The following is a 21,304-nucleotide window of genomic DNA, read 5'->3' as shown; positions in this document are numbered from 1 at the left end:
AATCAAATTTTATTAGAAACTCAAGATAACTATTTAACAAAATAGAACTGTAATTTACAAATATTAATTCACAATATTCAAGACATAGAACATATACACAAAGTGATAGATTGCTGCACCCAGTATACACAGTTGTTGTTACAATAATACAATGCTACAGTGACTAAAGTTGTATGTACTGTGTTTGAATAGGATGAGTTACAATAACAGTAAGCTGTGCCAGCTCTGTGTTACTGACATGTACCTACTGCCCTTCTGCGGCTCATTTACAATATAACACTATGTTCATACATTTACATGAATCACACAAAAAATAATATGTATGAAGCAATAATTTTCTGTATGGTGTTTTCACAGCATTGAATTATAATTTATAAGCAAAATAGACAAATAGTAACAAACACCTTAAATAAATGCTTATGTAAACTGCTAGTAGGCTTCAGGGTCGTCATGCCCCATATCCCTGTACACATCGGCACCATAGGAAAGGAAGTGACAATATCTCTTTAAATGAAAATATAGTGGGTAAAATATTAGTGTATGGGATTACCCTAGATTTCTGTATCACAGAACATATAAACTGAAAAAGCGTGCGGGTGTAAACTGCCCAGAGCTACCAATCACAGCTCAGCTTTCATTTTACTAAAAGCTGGGCTGTAATTGGTTGCTGTAGACAGTTTATACAGGGTAGTTTTTACACCTTTTGGTAAATCTCATCCATAATGCATCTGGGTTGCCTGATTTAGAAAAGCCATTTCAAATATTCTATGAGGAAAATTTTATAGGGGGGGGGGGTTACCTCATATGTAATACATATCAGTTAAGGCCCTTTCACATATGAGCGAATGACCGCACCTCGGCTAATTGGATCTTTCAGCTAATACAGTAATTGTTATTGGCAACATATGACCTTGTGTAAAAGGGTAGGTGTGACAAACAACAATGACTTTAAAAGGCTACACAAACTATCCAGGCCACATAATTGATCTAAGGGGAACGCAATACATTAATGTATTACACAGCAGTCCATTGTATTCAATGGGGACCATGTACAATAAGGCATCATTTTGCCTCAGGGGCACTGCAGGGTAAGTGTACGTTCTCTGGCTGCCTGGTTTATGTAAAGAAAGTAGGAAGCACAGTATAGGCCTTTTTGTTAGACACTATAAGATGTACTTGTATACAATTGTGATAATTGTGATATTAAAATGTTCTGATTTCACTGAAAATTTAGGAACATATGTCCCAGTGTCCATAAGCCAAAGATGCAGTTTTTCAGCCACAGCCCACCAGATATGGCTTTGGGTTGCGACGTCACAAAAGCACTAAGAGAGTGCACCGCAGTAGCTTATTTCCAGTAATCTAGCTGTATTGTTCGCTGCCATTCTCAAAGCTAATGAGCTTCTTGTTCTTTAGTCGTGTCGTTGTTCCTTATTCTCTTCCCTTGGCATTGTCTTCAGTTTAGCTCACTTGCTTTGTGAGACAATGGCACCAGCAACAAACAGCAGGGTTTAACCTCAGCATCCAGCCTGTATAATGCTTCCTCCAGACCGCTTTGTCACACTTAGGGTGGTGAATATCTGAAAGGAGAGATTATGTTGCTATTTAGAATACATCTTCAATTTTTTCCCAGCAAGGAGCTATGATTATTCCTGAATGCAGTGATGAATACAAAAGTAAACACTTCTGGATAATTTTATGTTTGCAGGCAAATGCAGACATATTGCATCATTGGAAGAAACCGCAAATTGTTTCATTTCTCTGCTATCAAAGATGAACAACAATTACTGAGATGTCTCACACAAATCAAGGGAAAATGTCTACACTGCGAGAATTTCTTTAAGCATTGTTCTCTCGCTAGTTGCATCCTTTATACCAATATAAAGGAAAACTTTTTAAAGGTACATTTTAGTATTATAAGCAACAACCAGAATACCTACAGCCTAAGGACAGGCTCAGACATTATTTGGTGTGTTGAATTTCAATTACGAATAATCAGGCTGAATCGGCAGAATATCGCTCCATGTAATAAAGACGATGATCAACTGTATACATACCTGTCAACGCTCCCTGGTGAATTTTTAAGTCCTGCCCACTCCCCGCCACTGCCACTGAAGCTGCTTAACTGGCCCCGATGCGGTCCTGTTTTAGCCAGTGATTGGCTGAACCGTCAGTCACTTCAGAAACCGTCTCTAGCAGATCTGCGTTCATTTACATTAGTGATCTGGCCATGTAATACGGCCCTTAGCCAGACCATGTTCTCTATTCATCGGGGGAGTAGGTATAAATCTGGGCCCTTATAGTGATGGGCAACGTGTCCATTGTCACTTAAGCCTTATGTACATATTAACAAACAAGCTGCTGACAAGTCTGCTTTACCATAGTACAAAAATACTTCATTGAAGACTGTATGAATGGAGTGCAGGTGTGGCTTTGTATATGGGGTATCTCACCTATAGTGTTCAGTTATACCTAGTGACAAGGGCTTCCTGCTGGATCCCCATAGCTCTAGTGTGAAACCCAATATAATGTATACGTCTAATATTGTGCAATGTGTTGTGCTGCATGGTATTAGCTGACTAGAGAGCCATTGTAGTAGAATGATTAGAGAATGCTACATGGTCCTGCCTGGGGTTGTTCAAAAACCTCAATTAATTTTATCAAAGACATCTCTTGTGGAAGCATCAATGCACTGCTCTGACAAGGACAACATTAAGTTTGTCTACCAATCTTGTTTGATATGCTTTCTGTAAGTGTCCTCATGAGGCACAGCTTTCCATATCTAAACAACTGTGTATGCATTCAAGATGAAACACTGAACTATATATATATATATATATATATATATATATATATATATATATATATATATATATCCCAATCAGCCAAGTGAATTGAATCACATGGATTAACATATCATATGGATGGATAACAAATCACATATTAAAAGTGGCACCTACCAAGGGGTAAGATGTATTAAACTTACAATGAACAGTCAGTTCATGAAGTGAATGTATTGGAAGTCTGAATGACCTTGACAAGGGCCTAATTGTGATGTCTGGGCACCTGGGTCACAACTTGCCCAAAACAGTAGTTTTATTAAACTTAGTTTGCTATTTCTCCGCCCAAGCCTCTAGCTTCTCCAAATCCCTCTGTAATACTATATTATTCTCCTAGTAACTAGTAACTGAGACCCAATCCGAGTATGTTCCAACAATAACCACCCTCTGTTTCCTATCACTCACCCAGTTACCCATTTACATATATTTTCCCCAAGTCCCAGCATGCTTAATTTATAGACCAACCTTTCATGTGGCACAGTATCAAATGCCTTTGAAAAGTCCAGATATGGAATGTCAACAGCTTCCCCCAGGTCCAGTCTATAACTGACCTCCTCATAGAAGCTGATTAGATTAGTCTGATTAGTCAATCCCTCATAAATCCATGCTAGTGCATTGTTATAAGATTATTTTCATGAAGATACTACAGAACAGAATCTCTTAGAACCCTCAAATACTTTACCCATAATAGACGTTAGACTTACTAGCCTATAGTTTCTAGGATCACTTTCTGACCCCTATCTTGAAGACTGGCACCCCATTAGCTATGTGGCTGTCCTGTCATCGGCATTTTATAATTTAGGACCAATATTCTTTTTCTCCAAGCACTGACTTCAAATGAGACAAGTAACTGCTATCATTTCTAAGGTTCGTCCTGCTTGTCTTGGAAAAGAACATGCTCTGCAGTTCTATTTTCAGCTCTGTCTTTATTGCTGGCTACTGTTATGTGACATGCATACCAACATCCTATTATAACTTATGATCTTGAACATCTATATACAAACAATAAGATGAAATATCATATTCCTAGCACTAACCTCTGCGCATACTGGATGTATTCCGATTGTACAGTCCAATTGTTCTTTGGTGAGACCACATTTCATGGCAGCTGCAAACCCTTGTGTAATTTCTCCAGCATTAGGGCCAAGGACATGGAAACCCACCACTCTTTCCTGTTAGAGAAATAAAATAAGAAACATTATAGAAAACTAACATGAATACAACAAAAACAAGGTTAAAGCGACTCTGTACCCACAATCTGACCCCCCCCCCCCCCACACCCCTTGTACTTTCGGATAGGTGTTTTTAATCCAAGATCTGTCCTGGGGTCTGTTCGGCAGGTAATGCAGTTATTGTCCTAAAAACAGTTTTAAAATTGCAGCCCTTGCCAAGTATCTTTGCCCTTACTTTGCCACTTACCCCCGCCCACAACGTCACAGTTGGTCCCGCCCCCTAGTCAGCCATTGGAACAGGATGGCCGAAAGGTCTAGACCCCACCCCCTTTACGTCGGCCAACCAATGGGTGTCAAGGGGGTGGGGCCAATGGTGCCATTGTGAGCAGGGCTAAGTGGCGCTACTGTTGTGAGGCCCCGCCCACTTAACACAATCTGCAGTTGATAAAAGATGACTTTTTACTTGAACAAGCCCCATGACGTATGATATGAAATAAAGTATTAAAAACGCAAAATTTCCTCTTTACACCTGTGTAGAGATGTCAGAATGCACAAAGGGGGTGACAGTGTCCCTTTAACGATCCAGCCCATGTTCAGAATTCACACAGCTGACAAATAGGAGACAATCTGCCTGGAGCATTCCTAATAATGAGGAGGGTGGGGAGGAGGTACAGAAAGAGTGTGCCAGCCGAATACATTCACAATCTAGACCACACCCATTGGGCACGGGGTGCAAGTTTAAAAGTTGTTTTTTAGGACAATAACTGCATCACCTGCCGGACCACAGGACAGATCGTGGATTAAAAGCAGCTATCCGAAGGTACAAGCGGTTTGGGGCGTGCAGAGTCGCTTTATTGACACTTCAAATTAATTCATTATGAACCTGAGATTCTTAAAATAAAGATTCTTAACATAACATTACCTAGGAGTTCCATTGATCTGATACAAAAAATTAAGATAATTGTTCATTGTACATTGTTTATACAGTGAACAACAAACATACATGTCCTTACAGACTTTTTGTATGTGTACATTAGTGATAGAAGTATTTCTGGTAACTGTGTGACTTATAGCTGATATTTTTTCAATTTTATTTATTTTTATTTTTTTTAAGTTTCTACTATGCAAGCAATTATCAGAGTTCTCAGCTCAGTTCCACAGTATACCCTCAGAAACAGCAGCAGCATTGAGGACATCATACAGCAGTAATGCGCAGTGCTGCTGTGAATAAAGCCCTTAAAGAGTATGTACTATCAGGTACATCCTCTTTTAATATGACCCACGGATAGAACAGCGCCATTATGGGGAAGTCGGTCCGTTTTTTTTAACCGTGGCTCGGTTAAGTAAGATATGACACTTGCTACCAGTTGCAGCCACCGATCTGTGCCTCCCTGTGCCTCTATCACTCTCCAGCAGCTCACACCTCCTTAACCCTTCCCCTCACTGTAGACTTCTATGGGTAGCATGTAATCTGATTCCTTAGTGAGTTGAGAGTTTCTTTTTTAAAATGTAACAAGTATGCAGTAAGCCTATAAGTACTCCTTAATGACAAATTCAATTAGATTTATTGTCCCTGTCCTTGCATGGTGTTAAAACGTTGTCATTCACTTTATGTTATAAACCAGTAAATGGGTCTTTGGTTAAAATATAAAAATAAATTAACATTGTACAAATTGGTAATTTTCTAATATTGTAATCAGAAGGGAAAAAAAAAAGAAAAATTGTACTTGTGCTTCTAACCAATCTACTCACAAATTTAGTTACAGGGGAATTACTTCTCCCTGGAATGATATTGAAACGTCAGCATTTTCTACAAAATCTTCAATTAGTTCTAAGTGTACAATTATTGCCACGTTCTGCTGATGTACTTGATCACTGAGGAACAGTCACTATGTGCTAAGCATCCAATCTCCAGGGCAATCACTACCCTGGACATGCAGCACATAAGTCAGCATGTTTTATGAGGGTCAACAGCCTTCACCAGTCAGGTTAGTAGAATTGATGCTGTTCTCCTGCATTCGATTCATCATCTTTATTATTATGGCCTGTCACATTACCATAGGCAGCACAACACAGGTGAATGGTGCAAGGTGACAGACACTTTCCAAGGAGAATGGTTATTTCATTTCTTTCTTTTTTTTCTCCCTTATATAACGTTGAAATTCATACCATAGATATCTGATGTGATGCCAAACTGAATTCTAAAATTGATGATGATGGATAGGTGATTTTATTATCCCCATCTAGGCACATTTTTACAGACTGTATTACAAAATACAGACTTTATTAAGTCTTATGAAGTCTTCACTTTAGAAAAATGCAGGCTCAGTTTAGATGACAGCAGTAAAAGTCATAGGCACTAGTCCTTTATTATGTTAATTCATGTGATATGTCAGGTTAGGGGAGAAAGCAATAATTGCTACCTATCATAAAACACCAGCGCATATGATGATAAAATCCTATGGTCAGAGGCAACCATATGTATTTACTTTAGTTACTGGAAATGCATTTTATTGCAGCAGTTTAAGGGTAATTCTAAGAACATAATTTAGTCTTCATCAAGAGAAGACAGAAAGAAAGGTTATGTCACAAGCTGGGACACAATGAATGGATGACATTGCAATCTGTCTTGCAGAAAATGTAATTAAACACCTACAGGCTGTATTAATTGCTTTGGCTTATACAATGGCTGCATGTAATAGGAAAGTCAAAGTTTAAACCGTTTCTGATGTTTCTATGGATGGGAACTGCTGTGCCTCTGACTGAGAGCAGTAAATACACATGTATCTATCTGATCAAGTAGCAAAATATTATGTTCCCTGCAAGCTCTTACAGAGCTGTCCAAGTGCTGAAAAGTATAAAAATACATGATGAGAACCTAGATAATTGGTAAAGCAAAAACCAACATAGTTACATAAAAAAAATAAATAAATAAATAAAAAATGATAATTACTTAAAAAAAAGAAAAATGTTTGCTGGGGAAGGGTAACGTTAAAATTTTGTCCCCCTTCCACATTAATATAAGAAACCCATAAGTAGTGTTAAGTGTAGAGATTGAACTGTTTGGGCTCAGCAATGTTCTCGGAACATTCAGAGCTGTATCCTTTTTTTCCAGAACACCTTCTGCAGCTGCCCAGAGTCAAACTGCGAGTGTTAGTGTTTGGAGAACTTTGCCAAACCCGAACAGTTCTGCCTGTCCGCGCAACACTACCCATAAGGTATATACCAATCTGCTCTAAATTCAAAATAAGAAGTCTATAGTTTACATAAGTATTTGTAATTGTTTTCTAAGAAATTGTCAAAGCTTTTTTAAAGTCCTAAACTCACTGCCTCTACCCACTCCAGAAGTAGTCTATTCCACAGCTTAGCGATCAACAGATCAGATATTTATGTCTAGGGACTAGGGAGTAGGCAGTGGACTAGGGACCAGGGCAATAAGCAGTAGCAAAGCATCAGGCAACGCTTATTTTTTTTTTTTAGCCAGCCTGACCCCATTTAGAAATCTAAGCATCACCAGACAACCCCTTTAAGCTTTAAACTGTTGTAAGACTTTTTTTTTTACTTACATTGTCTTTTATGTTGCAGATAACTTTTGCATAACACTTGTTGTTGTCTCTTGCTGGAACAGCCCATTCCAGAGGCCAGAAATAGCTGTGGTAAACCTACAAAATACCATTTGCTGAGCTTTAGACAAAAGCAAAAAAATACAATATAAAGCCCAAAGAAACTGGAATGCATACACTGGGTGGGTAAATTTTTTGATTTCTGTAACATTGCAAATTGTAGTAGTGGAAGCAGAGTACAGCAAAATAAAGTATTAATTGTAGCCTAACTTAGGTTTGTACTATCATTATTTTGCATCCATTTTCTTTTCAAACACAAATAACAAATGCATTACAGTTTTCCTAAGCTAGTAGAATGCAAGTGAAATTATTTGTATTGAATGCCCAATCTGTTTCCTAATGGGTAGGTGAAAATTAGAGCAGTTGCCCATAACAATAATTTTAGTTGCAGTTTTTAATGATGAAAAGAGCACACTTTTTTATGTATTTCTTACCTCTATATTTTCCTCTCCATACTTTAATATGGCATTCTCCTCAGATAAACCACAGGCACCATATTCCAGAGGAGTAAATACTGTTGTTGGCACATTTACATAGTCACACTGTGAGAGATAAAACATGCATTAAAGAGTAACTGTGTTTCAAAAGATTTTTAGAACTTGTCTGGTTTTGTTACAATAACCTTCCAGAGTGTTTTAAGGTAAACTTTTGCTGTTACTCAGCTGTATAGAGTCCTCTCCAAGGTGCCCAGGTAATTCTCATTCTCTCTATACAGGGGGTGTAACCAGAGCTCAGTTGTTTGCCAGTAGTAAACACAGGCACTTCTTCCCTTTAACCCTTAGACGACCCTGGACGTAGGGTTACGTCATGGAAGTCTGTCCCCAGACGACCCATGACGTAACCTTACGTCCTGGGTGGTTCTCCCGCTATGAAGCGTGCTCCGGAGCGGAGCGCGCTTCATAGCAGGTGGGGGCCGGCTGCAGTGAGCAGCCGGGACCTCACCGGTAATGACACGCTGCAGCGATCGCGCTGCCGCGTGTCATTAACCCCTTAAACGCCGCGGCGTTTAAGTGTAAGTGACAGGGGGAGTCCCCTGTCACTTACCGATCGGGACCCCCGCAGTGTGACTGCGGGGGTCCCGATCGTTGAAACGGACTGCCGGAGGTCTCTCACCTGCCTCCGTGCGGTCCGATCGGCGATCTGCTACACTGAGCCTGCACAGGCAGGCTCAATGAGCAGATCGCCGATAACACTGATCAATGCTATGCCTATGGCATAGCAATGGTCAGTGTAAAAATCAAAGTAGTGAATGTAGAAGTCCCCCAAAGGGACTTCAAAAGTGTAAAAGAAAAAAGTTCAAATCACTATTACACTACCCCAAAGCCCCTCCCCCAATAAAAGTCTAAATCACCCCCCTTTCCCATTATATAAATAAAACATATAAAAATAAATAAATAGATAAACATATAATATACCGTAGCGTGCGTAATTGTCCGATCTATTAAAATATAACAAGCGTCATTGTGATCGGTTAGCGGCGTACACGAAAAGAGGGGAAAAAGTGCGCAGATTACTGATTTTATGTTACATTATATATTAAAAAAAATCAATAAAAAGTGATCAAAACGTCCGATCTTCACAAATATGGTATTAATAAAAACTAGAGATCATGGCGGAAAAAATGACGCCCCATACAGCCCCGTAGGTGAAAAAATAAAACCGTTATAAGCGTCACAATAGGCCCATTTTATTAATATTTAATTGCCAAAAAAAAGGATTTCATTAAAAAATACATATATAACATTAGAGAATCTGTGTAACCTGCATATGGTTGTGTTCGGGCTGACCTATAGAGTAATAGTATCATGTCGCTGTTACCATATAGTGCATTACGTAGACACAGGAACCCCCCAAACGTTACCATATTGCATTCTTATTTACGATTTCACCTATTTATATCTTCATAAATAATATATTTGGAATTCCATCCTACATGTTATGGTAAAATGAATGACGCCATTACACAGTACAACTATTCCTGTAAAAAACAAGCACTTACATGCCTTGTAGATAGAAAACTGACAGTGCTAGAGCTCTTAGAAGGGGAGGAGGGGAAAACGAAAACACTAAGATCAAAATTTGCGCGGTCCACTGGGTCATTTTGGGCCTGGTCCTCAAAGGGTTAATTACTGCCTTTACTGCTATGCCATGACCTAGTGATCATAAAAATGCACTAAACAGGCTAACTTAGTACTATAGATGGTACGTGGAGGAGAGAAGGGGTTACTGATACTCTGGGTTTGCAAGATGCTGTGTAAGCAAAGATGCAAGGAACAGCAGCAACAATGAGGTTACACTAGCAGCTGCTACTCCTGCTGAGGACAGATGCCCTGAGCTATATGATTGGTGGATGGTCATATATAAGGGGGTAGTTCATCAGCACCCCACTGATCAGCTATTGATGGCCTATCCAACAGTTTTTGCCAGTAAATCCATTTTAAATTAAATAGTTACAATTTCTAAGGATTAAAAAAAAAGACCTATTCAGAGAAGGGGGAGCAGTTACAATACAACTGAAACCCATTGCTTCCTCTTTAGAAATATTACATTTAGCTTTGGTTATTTGGGCTTTTTGATTAGATTATAGATCTAAGTAAATAGGAATAAATAGATAAATAGGATAAATAGATAAATAGAAAACAAAATATATTAGTCGGACTTTGAGGCTATCGTGTATTAAAACTGACCTTTAGGCTTGAGTTTCCATATAGTCTTCTGGCTAATAAGCGACCTGCTTGGATAGCTACTGGGGTAAGTTCCAACTTTCCTTCTAGAATATCTCCAATCGCATAGATGTAGGGTACGTTTGTCTGCTCTTCATCATTAACTGGTATTTTTCCTGTCCTGAAAAACATATCAGATAAACGTTACAATCTTTTTATTAAAAGGAAACACAGTTTATTAACTCTACTATATTGGCAAACCAGATAAAAGATACCATATATTGTTGGATTCCCTTGCCTAGTGTATTATTTACTAATAAAGTTTGTTTTCAAGGACTTTTATATTGATGTCCTGTCCTTAGAACAACAATATCTGCTTTGTTGGGCTCTGACTCCTGAATCCCTGCCGATCAGCTGATTAAAGTGAATGGCATGGACTACAATACCAGTATGTGCCATGTTATTACCAATACTTACAATATTAAAGCCAACCCTATTTAAGGGAACCTGTTTCTCAGATTGAACTTGGCATGTAATGCAGCTGGCTCGGCTGTAAATCTGGAAAAAATTTATTTTATAAATGTCCCGCGTTGTATGCTATTTGGGGCCAAGTAGTCATTTTGGTGTGCAGCTTTTTGAAGTAGCCATCGCACTCCTGGCTGTTCTCACACCTACTCACAGCTACTTGGGCGTAATTAGGGGTGATTGACAGCCAGAACAGGGACCAACATTGCCAGTCTGCTCCCTGAACCCTGCATCTGTGCAAGAGTTCAGGGAGCAGAGTGGGAGCAGGGACTGTGCCTGGGCTGTCATTCATGCATAATCACGTCTGCATAGATGTGATTAGTGCCTGAGTGGCCATGATTGCAGCCAGGGGTGACAACTTCAGAAAGCTGCACGGCGAAAGGACTACCTAATTAGCATACAGAGCATTTCTGAAAATTGTTTATTTCACATTTACAGCCTGGCCAGCAGACATCCAGGCATGGAGGAAAACATAATATTAAGCACTAGTACATGTTGCAGCTCATGGTATAGGGTAAATCATAGTGACATGTGAATAGACTGAATAGTAAGAATAGGAATATTCTGTATAATAAATAGAATAATGCAGCATTTTTACCATTGTCACAAACTTGAGAGCAATTTTATAGAAAACTGTTTAACCTACCACCATGTTTTGGAGGCAGACTGTATGGGAAACTATGCAAAAGTCAAAACTTTCAATATGAAAGTTGTTTAATCCCTGATTTCCCTTAGAATGCTTTATCTTAGAACAGTGTTTAAAGGGGTATTTAAGCCTTATAGAGGATAAGTGCTAACAGCTATTGGAATACCCCTATATGCATGAGTATGAGCCACATTAAGTTGTGCAGCCCTGATAAAGATATGTATGTTTTGTATGTATCCTTTTTGTATGTACAAACATTACATTAAAAGAAAAGGTTCTCTTCTATAAGATCTGCCAACAGCTGGTACAAAACTATTATATAGCATACAATTTTGCACTTTCCTAAAGTACCATCTTTATCAGGCTGTGGAGGCAAAAAATAAATGTTTGCATTCTGGTGCACTGTAACCATCTATATGCCTATAAGAATAATTCATGATCATAATTTAAAAAATGTACAGATTTGTATTGCTTACAGTATCTGCGCAAATATTAAAGGGGAACTATCAGCAGGTTAGACGAAACTAACCTGCTGATATGTCCCTATTGCAGAGGAGACGCTGAGGATGAAGATATGTCACTTACCTTCCTCCTCAGTGCTGTCCTGGTGCAGTTAGTTGTGTGCTCCATGGTCTGGTGAGACCATTAGGAGCATTGGGGCACCCATTAGGAGCACTTCCCGCCCCCATAGCGCCAAACCGGCCCGCCTCCGGCAGGCCTGCTCCAATGATTATTATTAGAACAGAGCAGGCCATCCGGGGCGCATCAGCACTATGGGGGTGGGTACTGCTCCTAACGGGTGTCCCAGTGCACCAGAATATCGATGAGCAGGAAAATAAAAGATATACCTTCTTCCTCGCATCTCCTGTGCAGTAGGGACATATCAGCGGTTAGATTCATCCAACCTGCTGATAGATCCTCTTTAAATACCTCTTTAAATATCCATGCAGCAAACTTTAGAGAAGCAACCTATACTGTAAGCTCTAATTTATTAGTACATGACTGCTATTTAAAAAAAAAATTATTGTAATCTTTAATATAAAACAAAAGTTGAAATGTACTTTTCATTGATCTTTACTCCAGGTATTTCCAGTCCAATTCTTCTTGTGCATGCATCTCTTCCAATAGCTAGTAAAACCTAAAAAGCATTGTAAAATGTCTTATTAATGTGGTATTAAAGATAAAGCCAATACACACAATGAAAGTTTAATAAAGTGACAGACCTTTGCTTTACATTGGCCATCTAGCTAAACACATTCCTACACATTCCTATTGATGTGCTACGTGTATTTTCTTTGCTTCTTGTATTAGACGGGATAATAATTAATGTATTCATTACTTACGGTGTTGTATTCTTCCATAATCTCTGTTCCATCAGTTGACTGAGATGTAACTTTCAATTTCCCAGGCGTTCCTGCCTCTATCTGCTCTATCTACAGAGAAAATATAGCATGTTAGGCAGAATCCAATCTAGACACCACTAAAGATATCGTAATCCTAAACACAAGAATGAACTGGAGAATTAATTAAAATTGCACGTTCGAAAACAGATTATATCTAGAGTAATAAATCCCCAGTGCCGGTCAGCATCGATATATAAGTGTATGGCTATGTTCCCACAACAATTTTTTCTGTTTTTGTCCGTTTATAAATTTTACAACTATCCTAAGGCTATGTTCACACTACGTAAATCTACGTCCATAGTTCTCGCCGCAGAACTACAGCCGTAGATTTGCGGGGTGGAACATAGGATTGTTTGCTATGGGATCCTGGCCGGAGCGTACACACATCGTATACGCTCCGGCCGGTTCCCATGCGGCGCCGCAAACAACTGACAGGTCCATTATTTGCGGACGGAATTCAATGAATTCCGTCCGCAGAAGGACCTGGGAGTACACACAGTGAAGCGAACGGCTCCGGCCGCTTGCTTCACTGTGGGCTATGGGAAGCTCTGATGCGGGCGCGTGCTGATGCGCCCTCATCAGAGCTCCACGGAGGAAAGATCATCCGTGATGATCCGGGCTGAGACCGGCCGTTCCGTGACCCGGCCGGAGTCACGGAACGGCCGGTCTCATCCGTAGTGTGAACATAGCCTAAATGTGCAAGTTTTTCAATAAGATAAATGGATTGTTTGTTAAATTAGATTGTACCTTTGTTGGCACAAAGTGTTTGATAAACTTCACTCCATGCTCTTCCATGTGTTCTCCAATCTTATTAGCCATTTGCTGGTCAAAACCTCTCAAGAGAATTGAGCGCACCATAACCGTAACATCTACCCCCAGTCCTGCCAGGAATCCGGCACACTCCAGTGCAACATAGGATGCCCCAACCACCAGAGTCTTTCCAGGGCAGTAGGGCAAGGAGAAGAGGTCATCACTGAAATAAAATAAAAATCAGTGGTCAATGCTGTAATTTTTTCTCCTTGGATATTTGATATGACTTCTTTATCATACATCATAAGTATAGTAGCAGCAGTGGTGAGTGTGATATGTTAAAATGCTACATTTCTAATATTGGACTATGTTATTTGTATTATTTTATACTTGTGCTGTTTAACATCATGCAGATCTGCTGAGAAACATAATAATCTGATTATTATGACATATACAGCTATGGTCTTATGTAAATATCCAGCAGCGATACATAGCAACTTAACTCTCTATAGCAAATAGTTGTTACTGATACCTTGTGATGCAGTATTCCTTGTCACCAGGTATTCCAAGGTAACGTGGCCTTTCTCCAGTAGCTATGAGAAATTTTTCTGCTGTAAAATACTTCACTTTTCCTTTTGAATTGGTTGACTTAAAAAAAAAAGAGAGAGATAAGGAATTGAAGGTTCCATCAAAAAAATGCCTGTAAACTTTTACCTAATTGTTTCTTATTTAATCATTTATTACTTTCTTTCTTAAGACCTTAATCTAGACTTTGGATACCACCAAAAGGAATATACTGATGATGTTATATTAACTATACAGGTGTATATGAACTGTGCAGGATGTACCCAAGAAAAAGTGGTAACTTTGTATATCAACTATAAAACATAGCTTAAAGTGACACTGTCACCCCCCTTTGTGCATTTTGACATCTCTACACAGGTGTAAAGGGTAAAGTTAGTGGTTTTCATACCTTATTTCATATCACAAGTCATGGTGCTTGTTCAAGTAAAAAGTTTCCTTTTATCAACTGTAGATTGTATTAAGTGGGCGTGGCCTCACGGCATTAGCGCCACTTAGCCCCGCCCCCCTGACACCCATTGGTTGGTCAACGTAAAGCGGGTGAGGTCTAGACCTTTCGGCCAGCCTGTTCCAATGGCCGGCGAGGGGGCGGGGCCAACTATGGCGTTGTGCGCGGGGCTAAGTGGCGCTAATGCCACGAGGCCCCGCCCACTTAACACAATCTGCAGGTGATAAAAGATGACTTTTTACTTCAACAAGCACCATGACATATGATGTAAAAAAAAGGTATGAAAACCGCTAAATTTACCCTTTACACCTGAGTAGAGATGTCAGAATGCAAAAAGTAGGTGACAGTGTCACTTTAAGGCATTGTTCCCACAATGTCTTTTTAGGCAAAAAAATGGACGTTGTTTGATAATGACGGTCATTAATAATTTACTGTGAAGTGAGAAATAGCATTTAGGAATTGTAGTTAAGTGGAAATAGGACTTCATCTTGTACATATGATCCACTTTAATGCTGAAATGACCAAGTAGAAACAGTGTTCAGTTGCTATTGCTCTTGTGCATATCTTATTAAGAAACTGTGAAATCACAGACTGTATATTTTGAAGGTAGTGACAGCTTTTTCTAGGAGTCTGTGTTATGGGTGATAATGCGAATCAACAATGATATGGACAGTAGGTAGATGGCTGGGCAAACTAGCATGGCAGTCAGCAGCGACGATGTGGGGAGCGTGTAGGTACGTTGTTCAGTGTCAGCGGCATTCCAGACATGTGAATCCAATGATGCTAGGTTTATTTTAGGCTAAAAAACAGCCATTCTTTTTTTTTAAACTGCCGTTATTTTATAATGACGGCCATAAATATGATCATGAAAATTGGTCATTATTAAAAAATGCTCCTTTTGTCTACAGAAGAAGTTGTATAACCGTAGCCCTAGTCTGCATTTCTGTGTTACTGTACTACCAGCCCATATACTCATGTATTCATTTATCTATATAGCAATATACCCACTGTTAACTTTTTTTTTCAGCCACTATTTTATATAAGTATATGAAACTTATGGTTGAATGTATGTTTATGACCATTTCTTTCTCAATACAAATATTTTTTGGTCTTAGAAGTTAAAGAGAATACCACCGATCGAGAGCCTCCTCTAATTTCTATTTTATTGCATAATGGTTCTAGAACAGACTTTACAGTTTGGGAAGCAGTCTATGTAAGGAATGCTGCAGCTGTAGCAGAGAGAAGCAAAGCAGGCAGTTAGTGATAGTTATCCCCGTTAGCTCTGCTACATTGTGCTGCATCACTGACACAGGCTGCTTCCCCAACTGTAAAGTCTATTCTAATGCTAAAAAACCTTAAAAAAAAAACATTTGGGGAGACTCACAATTAGCAATATGTAGCTGTGTCAAGACCAGGGCTTGGGGCTTCTGCAGCCATATAGTCCCGAAACAGCCATTGGTGGCAGCAGAGGGGCCGTGTCACCCCTTACTGATGAAAGATGGACGTCCAATGCACACAATGTATTGAATAATGTACGTTATTGCTACGGACGTCAAAATAATGTTCATGTTCATTATTTTCAGACATGTTTTGCAAACAGCAGACTTTTTTTATTAGTTGTTCTTTTATCACCGTTCTTTCTTTGTTTTTACTATTAAATTCAATGGACTTTTCAACAAAGCCGCATCTAAAGGGCAATTAGTAACCCAAACTAGAATAATGTACCAACAGCCGTCATTGCTGGGAGGCCAGACTGCTAAATGACATCCGTTATTTTAGACTCAAAATAACGGATGTAATTTTAAATGGGGCAGAAAAAATGTTGTGTGAACATGTCAAAAGTTTTGATCAGTCCAGGACTGAACACCCATACTGATCTTGAGACAAGTACACTTTAACAGGATTATTGTGTTGTATTAGGTGGACTATGGGCTGCTTATAAGTGTTTCCATATCACAGTGTTAGGCTAGGTTCACACACAGTACAATAAAAGGGGAATTTTTAATGAAAGAAAAAAATGCGTGAACAATGGCTTTATTTTTCAAAGGCTGGGAATTGTAAAGTTTAACAGCGTCTGTTGCATATCAATGGACGCTGTTAAACTGACAGCCGCCGGGCTGCATTTAGGACATTTCTGCAGCTCATACCTCTGTATCAGCTGCAGGAACGTTCTTTTCTTACTATTGATTTGCGCCCATCGTCGAGTGCCTGCAAATCAGTTAGCCATCTACTTCAATGTAAAGTGCGGCCGCTGCTGAACATTACATTGTGTGAACAGCCATTATTTCCGGGCTATGTTCACTGAACAGAGTCCGGAAACAACAGGCATGAACAACTAAAGAATGGGCATTAACATAATGCTGTGTGAACACAGTGGGCGGCATTACACTGATTTCAATGCTATGCTGTTCCTGCAGTAAAGAATGGACACTGATTCCATTGCAATCAGCGTCCGTTCTTTACTAAAATATTACGTTGTGTGAACATAGCCTTATACTGATAATACAGACATATTTTTACCATGGCTGTATTTTGGTATTATTTTACTGTGTGTGAACATAGCCTTAATAACATACATCTACATTTACCTATGTATTTAAAAATGGCTTTACCTTTATCTTGTGGGGTTCCACAAACTCTCCATAGCCATTTTCATACTTCACTTTGTTTTCCATCAGTGCCACCCTGTAGTTCCAGTTCAGAGAGCCAATGTAATTCTGGATTGATTCTGTCATAACATCCCAGTTATGTTGAACTTTTGAGAGAAAAGCAAGAGATAAATGTACATAGTCGAATAGTGGCAGAAGCAGTATTTAGAATATGAAATTATCCAAGGAAGTTAATGAAGGTGTATAGTGAAGCTAGTTTTAAATATCCAGATTGGGTTATAAGTACTTGGTTGTGAATAAATTTCATTTTGTTTGCTTGTCCAGCTAAAGCATGATGTCACTGTTTAGAAGTATATATAGAAGCCTAGCCAACCAAACAGCAGTCTTTAATGTATGCAACTACATGCACATTTTATAACAAGGATATGATTTTGCAATTTACCAGTCAAGGCTTGTCTAATCTGTATGCTTATTATAGCTACTATAATCATGGAAAATTCCCAAGTATGTCAACCGAGTGTATTACCACATGTGTGACATAGCAATTAATTGGGAATGGGTCCAGAAAAAGGCGAATGTGAGCTAATTTCCCTAGAGTTGAATCCATAATTTGTACAATTTAGAGTGTACCTATTTCTGTTATGGGTAATTTACATACATACTGTTACTTTTCCGGTTCTCACACTGGAGTGCAAGCAATAAGGCGTTACTAATCAGCTTCCAGATAGTTCCTGTAGTGATCATCAGTTTATCACAACTAACACATAGTTCCATGCTGGTGACTTGATTATATTATACTGTAAGCAAATCTAAAGCAACCCTTTACATATCTGGTATTTATAATCTATCCAGATACCCAAAACTTGATGTGCTAAGTCATCTCAGAGGCTGTTTTTTATATTTTTTGAGTATGCCGGTCTTAATGATACTGATACTTTTATCTCTATAAAGTGAATGATTTTATATTTGGCCTTGCATATGTACAGCATAAAACTTAAGAGTGAAAAAAGATAAACAATTGAATAATAAAATGTTATTATTATAAACGTATGTTTTCTATGTGGGCTCTGTGTTGGCTACCATATCATACCGACAACAGATTCTATGAGGCAGATGTATGGCACATGAGGCCACAGGGGTCAGTCCTTATGTGAGAAAAATAAATCAAATTTATCTCATACCATTATCTTCAATCTGCCATCCATATTTGCTGGAATCCTTTAGAGCTTGCTTTAGCAGTGCTGCCTGATGCATCAGTTTTTTGGGTATACAGCCAACATTCACACACGTTCCTCCAAGACCTATAAAGAGAGGCATATTATACAAATAAATACACAAAAACAACACAATAAATGCAGTCATTCTGTACTAAAGAATAGATATATATTTGTATTAACCAAATGTAGCAAAATATTATATCTAGCCAGTGAAAACTAAACAGATATAAGTTACATATGAAAGTACAAGTAATGACAGGTCAGATAAAGTTCTGGTCACGGTGGATTTTTCCAATATGTTGTTCTTAAAGATAGACAAATATAAACACAATGGGGGTGATTTATGAAACCGGTGTAAAGTAGAACTGGCGCAGTTGCCCCTAGCAACCAATCAGATTCCACCTTTCATTTTGCAAAGAGTCTGTGAGGAAAGAAAGGTGGGTTCTGATTGGTTGTGAGGGGCAACTGAGCCAGTTTCACTTTACACCAGTTTGATAAATCTTCCCCAATTACTTTATTGGTTCAAATTGTTGCAATGGGATTTTTCTGATAGACTGAAAAGGCCACAATATGGCATCAGTCACCCTCCACGGTTACTGTTCCTTTACTAGTAGTAGAGTAGTAGTAGAGTTGCTATCAGTGAATAGTGTCAATCAAAAGGGAATGCTATTCAGAGCTGCATTAAACTATGGTATCCAACCTACCCCATTTTGTTCCTAGAGGTGAGGGGGTAACATAATCCAGTACAAGCACCTTCTTCCCATAATGTGCAGCCTCCTATTTAAAATAATATAAAAAAACAACAATATATATTATATATATACTTTACTTATATTGAGATGATTTTGGCTGTCCAAAGTGTTTGTACCTTAGAAGCTGCTAGACCTCCTGATCCTCCCCCAATAACAATCAAATCATAGTCATAGGCATCCTCCTTGGGTTTATCACTTTTGCCTTCTAACAATTTCTGGAACAAACCATCTTTGGATAACTAGGGAAAAAAAACAGAAATACTAAGTTATTTTGCATCACTGGTATCTACAATTCATCACTGCATGGACAAATTAAAGGGGAGACGTTTTAATGTCATTGTAATAATAAGAGATGAGCGAACTTGCTGGATTTTTTGGTTCGTATGAACCTGAAATCTCAGCGTCTGATTCCCGCTGTCTGCTCGCTCCGTGCAGTGGGTGGATACAGCGTAAGGAACGCCTGGGGATACAGCCATTGGCATTGGCTGTATCCCAGTTTTCTAGGCATTCCCTACACTGTATCCACCCGCTGCACGGAGCGAGCAGACAGCGGGAATCAGACGCCGAGATTTTAGGTTCATACGAACCTAAAAGGTTTTACACAGGATTGTTTTGCGTTATTTCCCGTTATAAACAGGAACTATGACACACTGCCAGTTACACTGAATGATGGACAGTGGCACCTGTCATTTTGCACTGCTATATTTCTAATAAAAACAATGGAATTTGCCATGGGGGTCTTTGCCATAGGGTTGCCCTCTACTATTGTCTCTGGGAATGTGGATCACCATTAGACTATGTTTACACCCCATCAAAATGACAACCGTTTTTATCAGACGGCTGTCATTTACCAACAAATAACGACCCTTACTTTCTTATTATTTTCATATAATAATGGACGTTGTTTGTCTTTAAATGATGGAAGTCCAATAAAAGCGTCCGTCATTTTGACGGTGTGTGAAAGTAGCCTTAATTTGGCAGCATTTCCTTGGGTCTCATCCAGTTTTGACTGACTCTTGAATTGCAAATCAAGCCAACTTATACATGCTTTACAGGAGAGGGAAAAGCATCACTACACATCTAGGCAGTATCGGGATTCAAGGTCCTTTGAGATTGTGTTTTCAGAATATAATTTTATGAATATTCTTTGTAAAAAGTAGCAGAAAACACTGCCAGAATTGACTTTGTTTTTAGATTCATCAACAGGACGTGAGCCGCGGTGATAATTCAGGCATGCAGTGAACAGGAGAGAGATCCTGGCACACCACTCCCACAGTGGATCGGTAATATTAAATCTCTCTTGTTATAAAGTATCTTCTATTCCACTTGTATGACTATTACTTGGTAGCTTTAACATCCCATGTTTAGATGAACTCACTGTTTATTAACAGATATATATGCAAGCAACAAGATATGACCTATAGAAGTAATAAACCACAAGTTCTGACTCATGGATCTTCCGGTTATGCTTTCTTTAGGAACATGTGATTAGAATGTCATCTTTTACATCTACTCAATGAGAAGTGAGAAACCTGTCATTATATATCTGGGAGTGTCAGCCATGTGACCATACTTCCGCAGAGCAACGTAGACTACTGACAGCACCTCACATGACGTGTGCCACGGGGTGAACTTATCTACATAAACTGATTTAACAAACCAGTTCATATATGTCATGCTCATTATCTTCATCTGCTTTCATTTGTTCTTGAAGATAAAAATAATCAGATATCATTCATTGCAGTATACTTCTCTATAAATTTCAGTTGAAATATGAACTAAAATTTATAGATACAAATATACTATTCAGGAATTTAATTTGAATCCCTTACAATAATAGCTGGCTTAGAAGAACAATTTTCAAATTCCCTATTACAGCACTTTAAGTAAATAAAGGAGGTTCCCTATTCAGGACCCTCATCTTTTAGCTAGAGGGTAGGGAAAATGATCTCTCACCCTAGAAAAAAATAGAAAATGTTTAAGAATGACACTGACAGCCATTGACTTCAGGAGGAAGTGTGTAAATGGATTCCTTATAGTGCAATTTCACTTTACCACATTTTATCAACATAGG

The 21,304-nt window shown here is 38.8% G+C and overlaps 1 protein-coding gene across 1 annotated transcript in view; it reads right to left on the bottom strand.

The window, feature by feature from the left end:
* Positions 1–223: 223 nt before the first annotated feature.
* The window catches only part of TXNRD1 (thioredoxin reductase 1), a 46,851-nt gene continuing 25,770 nt past the window's right edge, over positions 224–21,304 (bottom strand). The window contains exons 5-17 of the mRNA XM_069973671.1: positions 19,347–19,469; positions 19,183–19,255; positions 18,443–18,562; positions 17,265–17,407; positions 14,155–14,270; positions 13,620–13,845; positions 12,813–12,902; positions 12,531–12,607; positions 10,323–10,479; positions 8,070–8,177; positions 7,579–7,674; positions 3,878–4,012; positions 224–1,580 (exon numbers count right to left, since the gene is read on the bottom strand). Coding sequence (XP_069829772.1) covers positions 1,518–1,580; positions 3,878–4,012; positions 7,579–7,674; positions 8,070–8,177; positions 10,323–10,479; positions 12,531–12,607; positions 12,813–12,902; positions 13,620–13,845; positions 14,155–14,270; positions 17,265–17,407; positions 18,443–18,562; positions 19,183–19,255; positions 19,347–19,469 — 1,527 coding nt within the window. The 3' untranslated portion in view covers positions 224–1,517. The remainder of the gene's footprint in view (positions 1,581–3,877; positions 4,013–7,578; positions 7,675–8,069; positions 8,178–10,322; positions 10,480–12,530; positions 12,608–12,812; positions 12,903–13,619; positions 13,846–14,154; positions 14,271–17,264; positions 17,408–18,442; positions 18,563–19,182; positions 19,256–19,346; positions 19,470–21,304) is intronic.

This window comes from Dendropsophus ebraccatus, chromosome 1 (genome assembly GCF_027789765.1).
Source record: "Dendropsophus ebraccatus isolate aDenEbr1 chromosome 1, aDenEbr1.pat, whole genome shotgun sequence".
In the NCBI taxonomy this organism is placed as follows: domain Eukaryota; kingdom Metazoa; phylum Chordata; class Amphibia; order Anura; family Hylidae; genus Dendropsophus; species Dendropsophus ebraccatus.
Note: the sequence above shows the minus strand (reverse complement) of the source record. Positions and strands in the feature narration are given on the sequence as shown.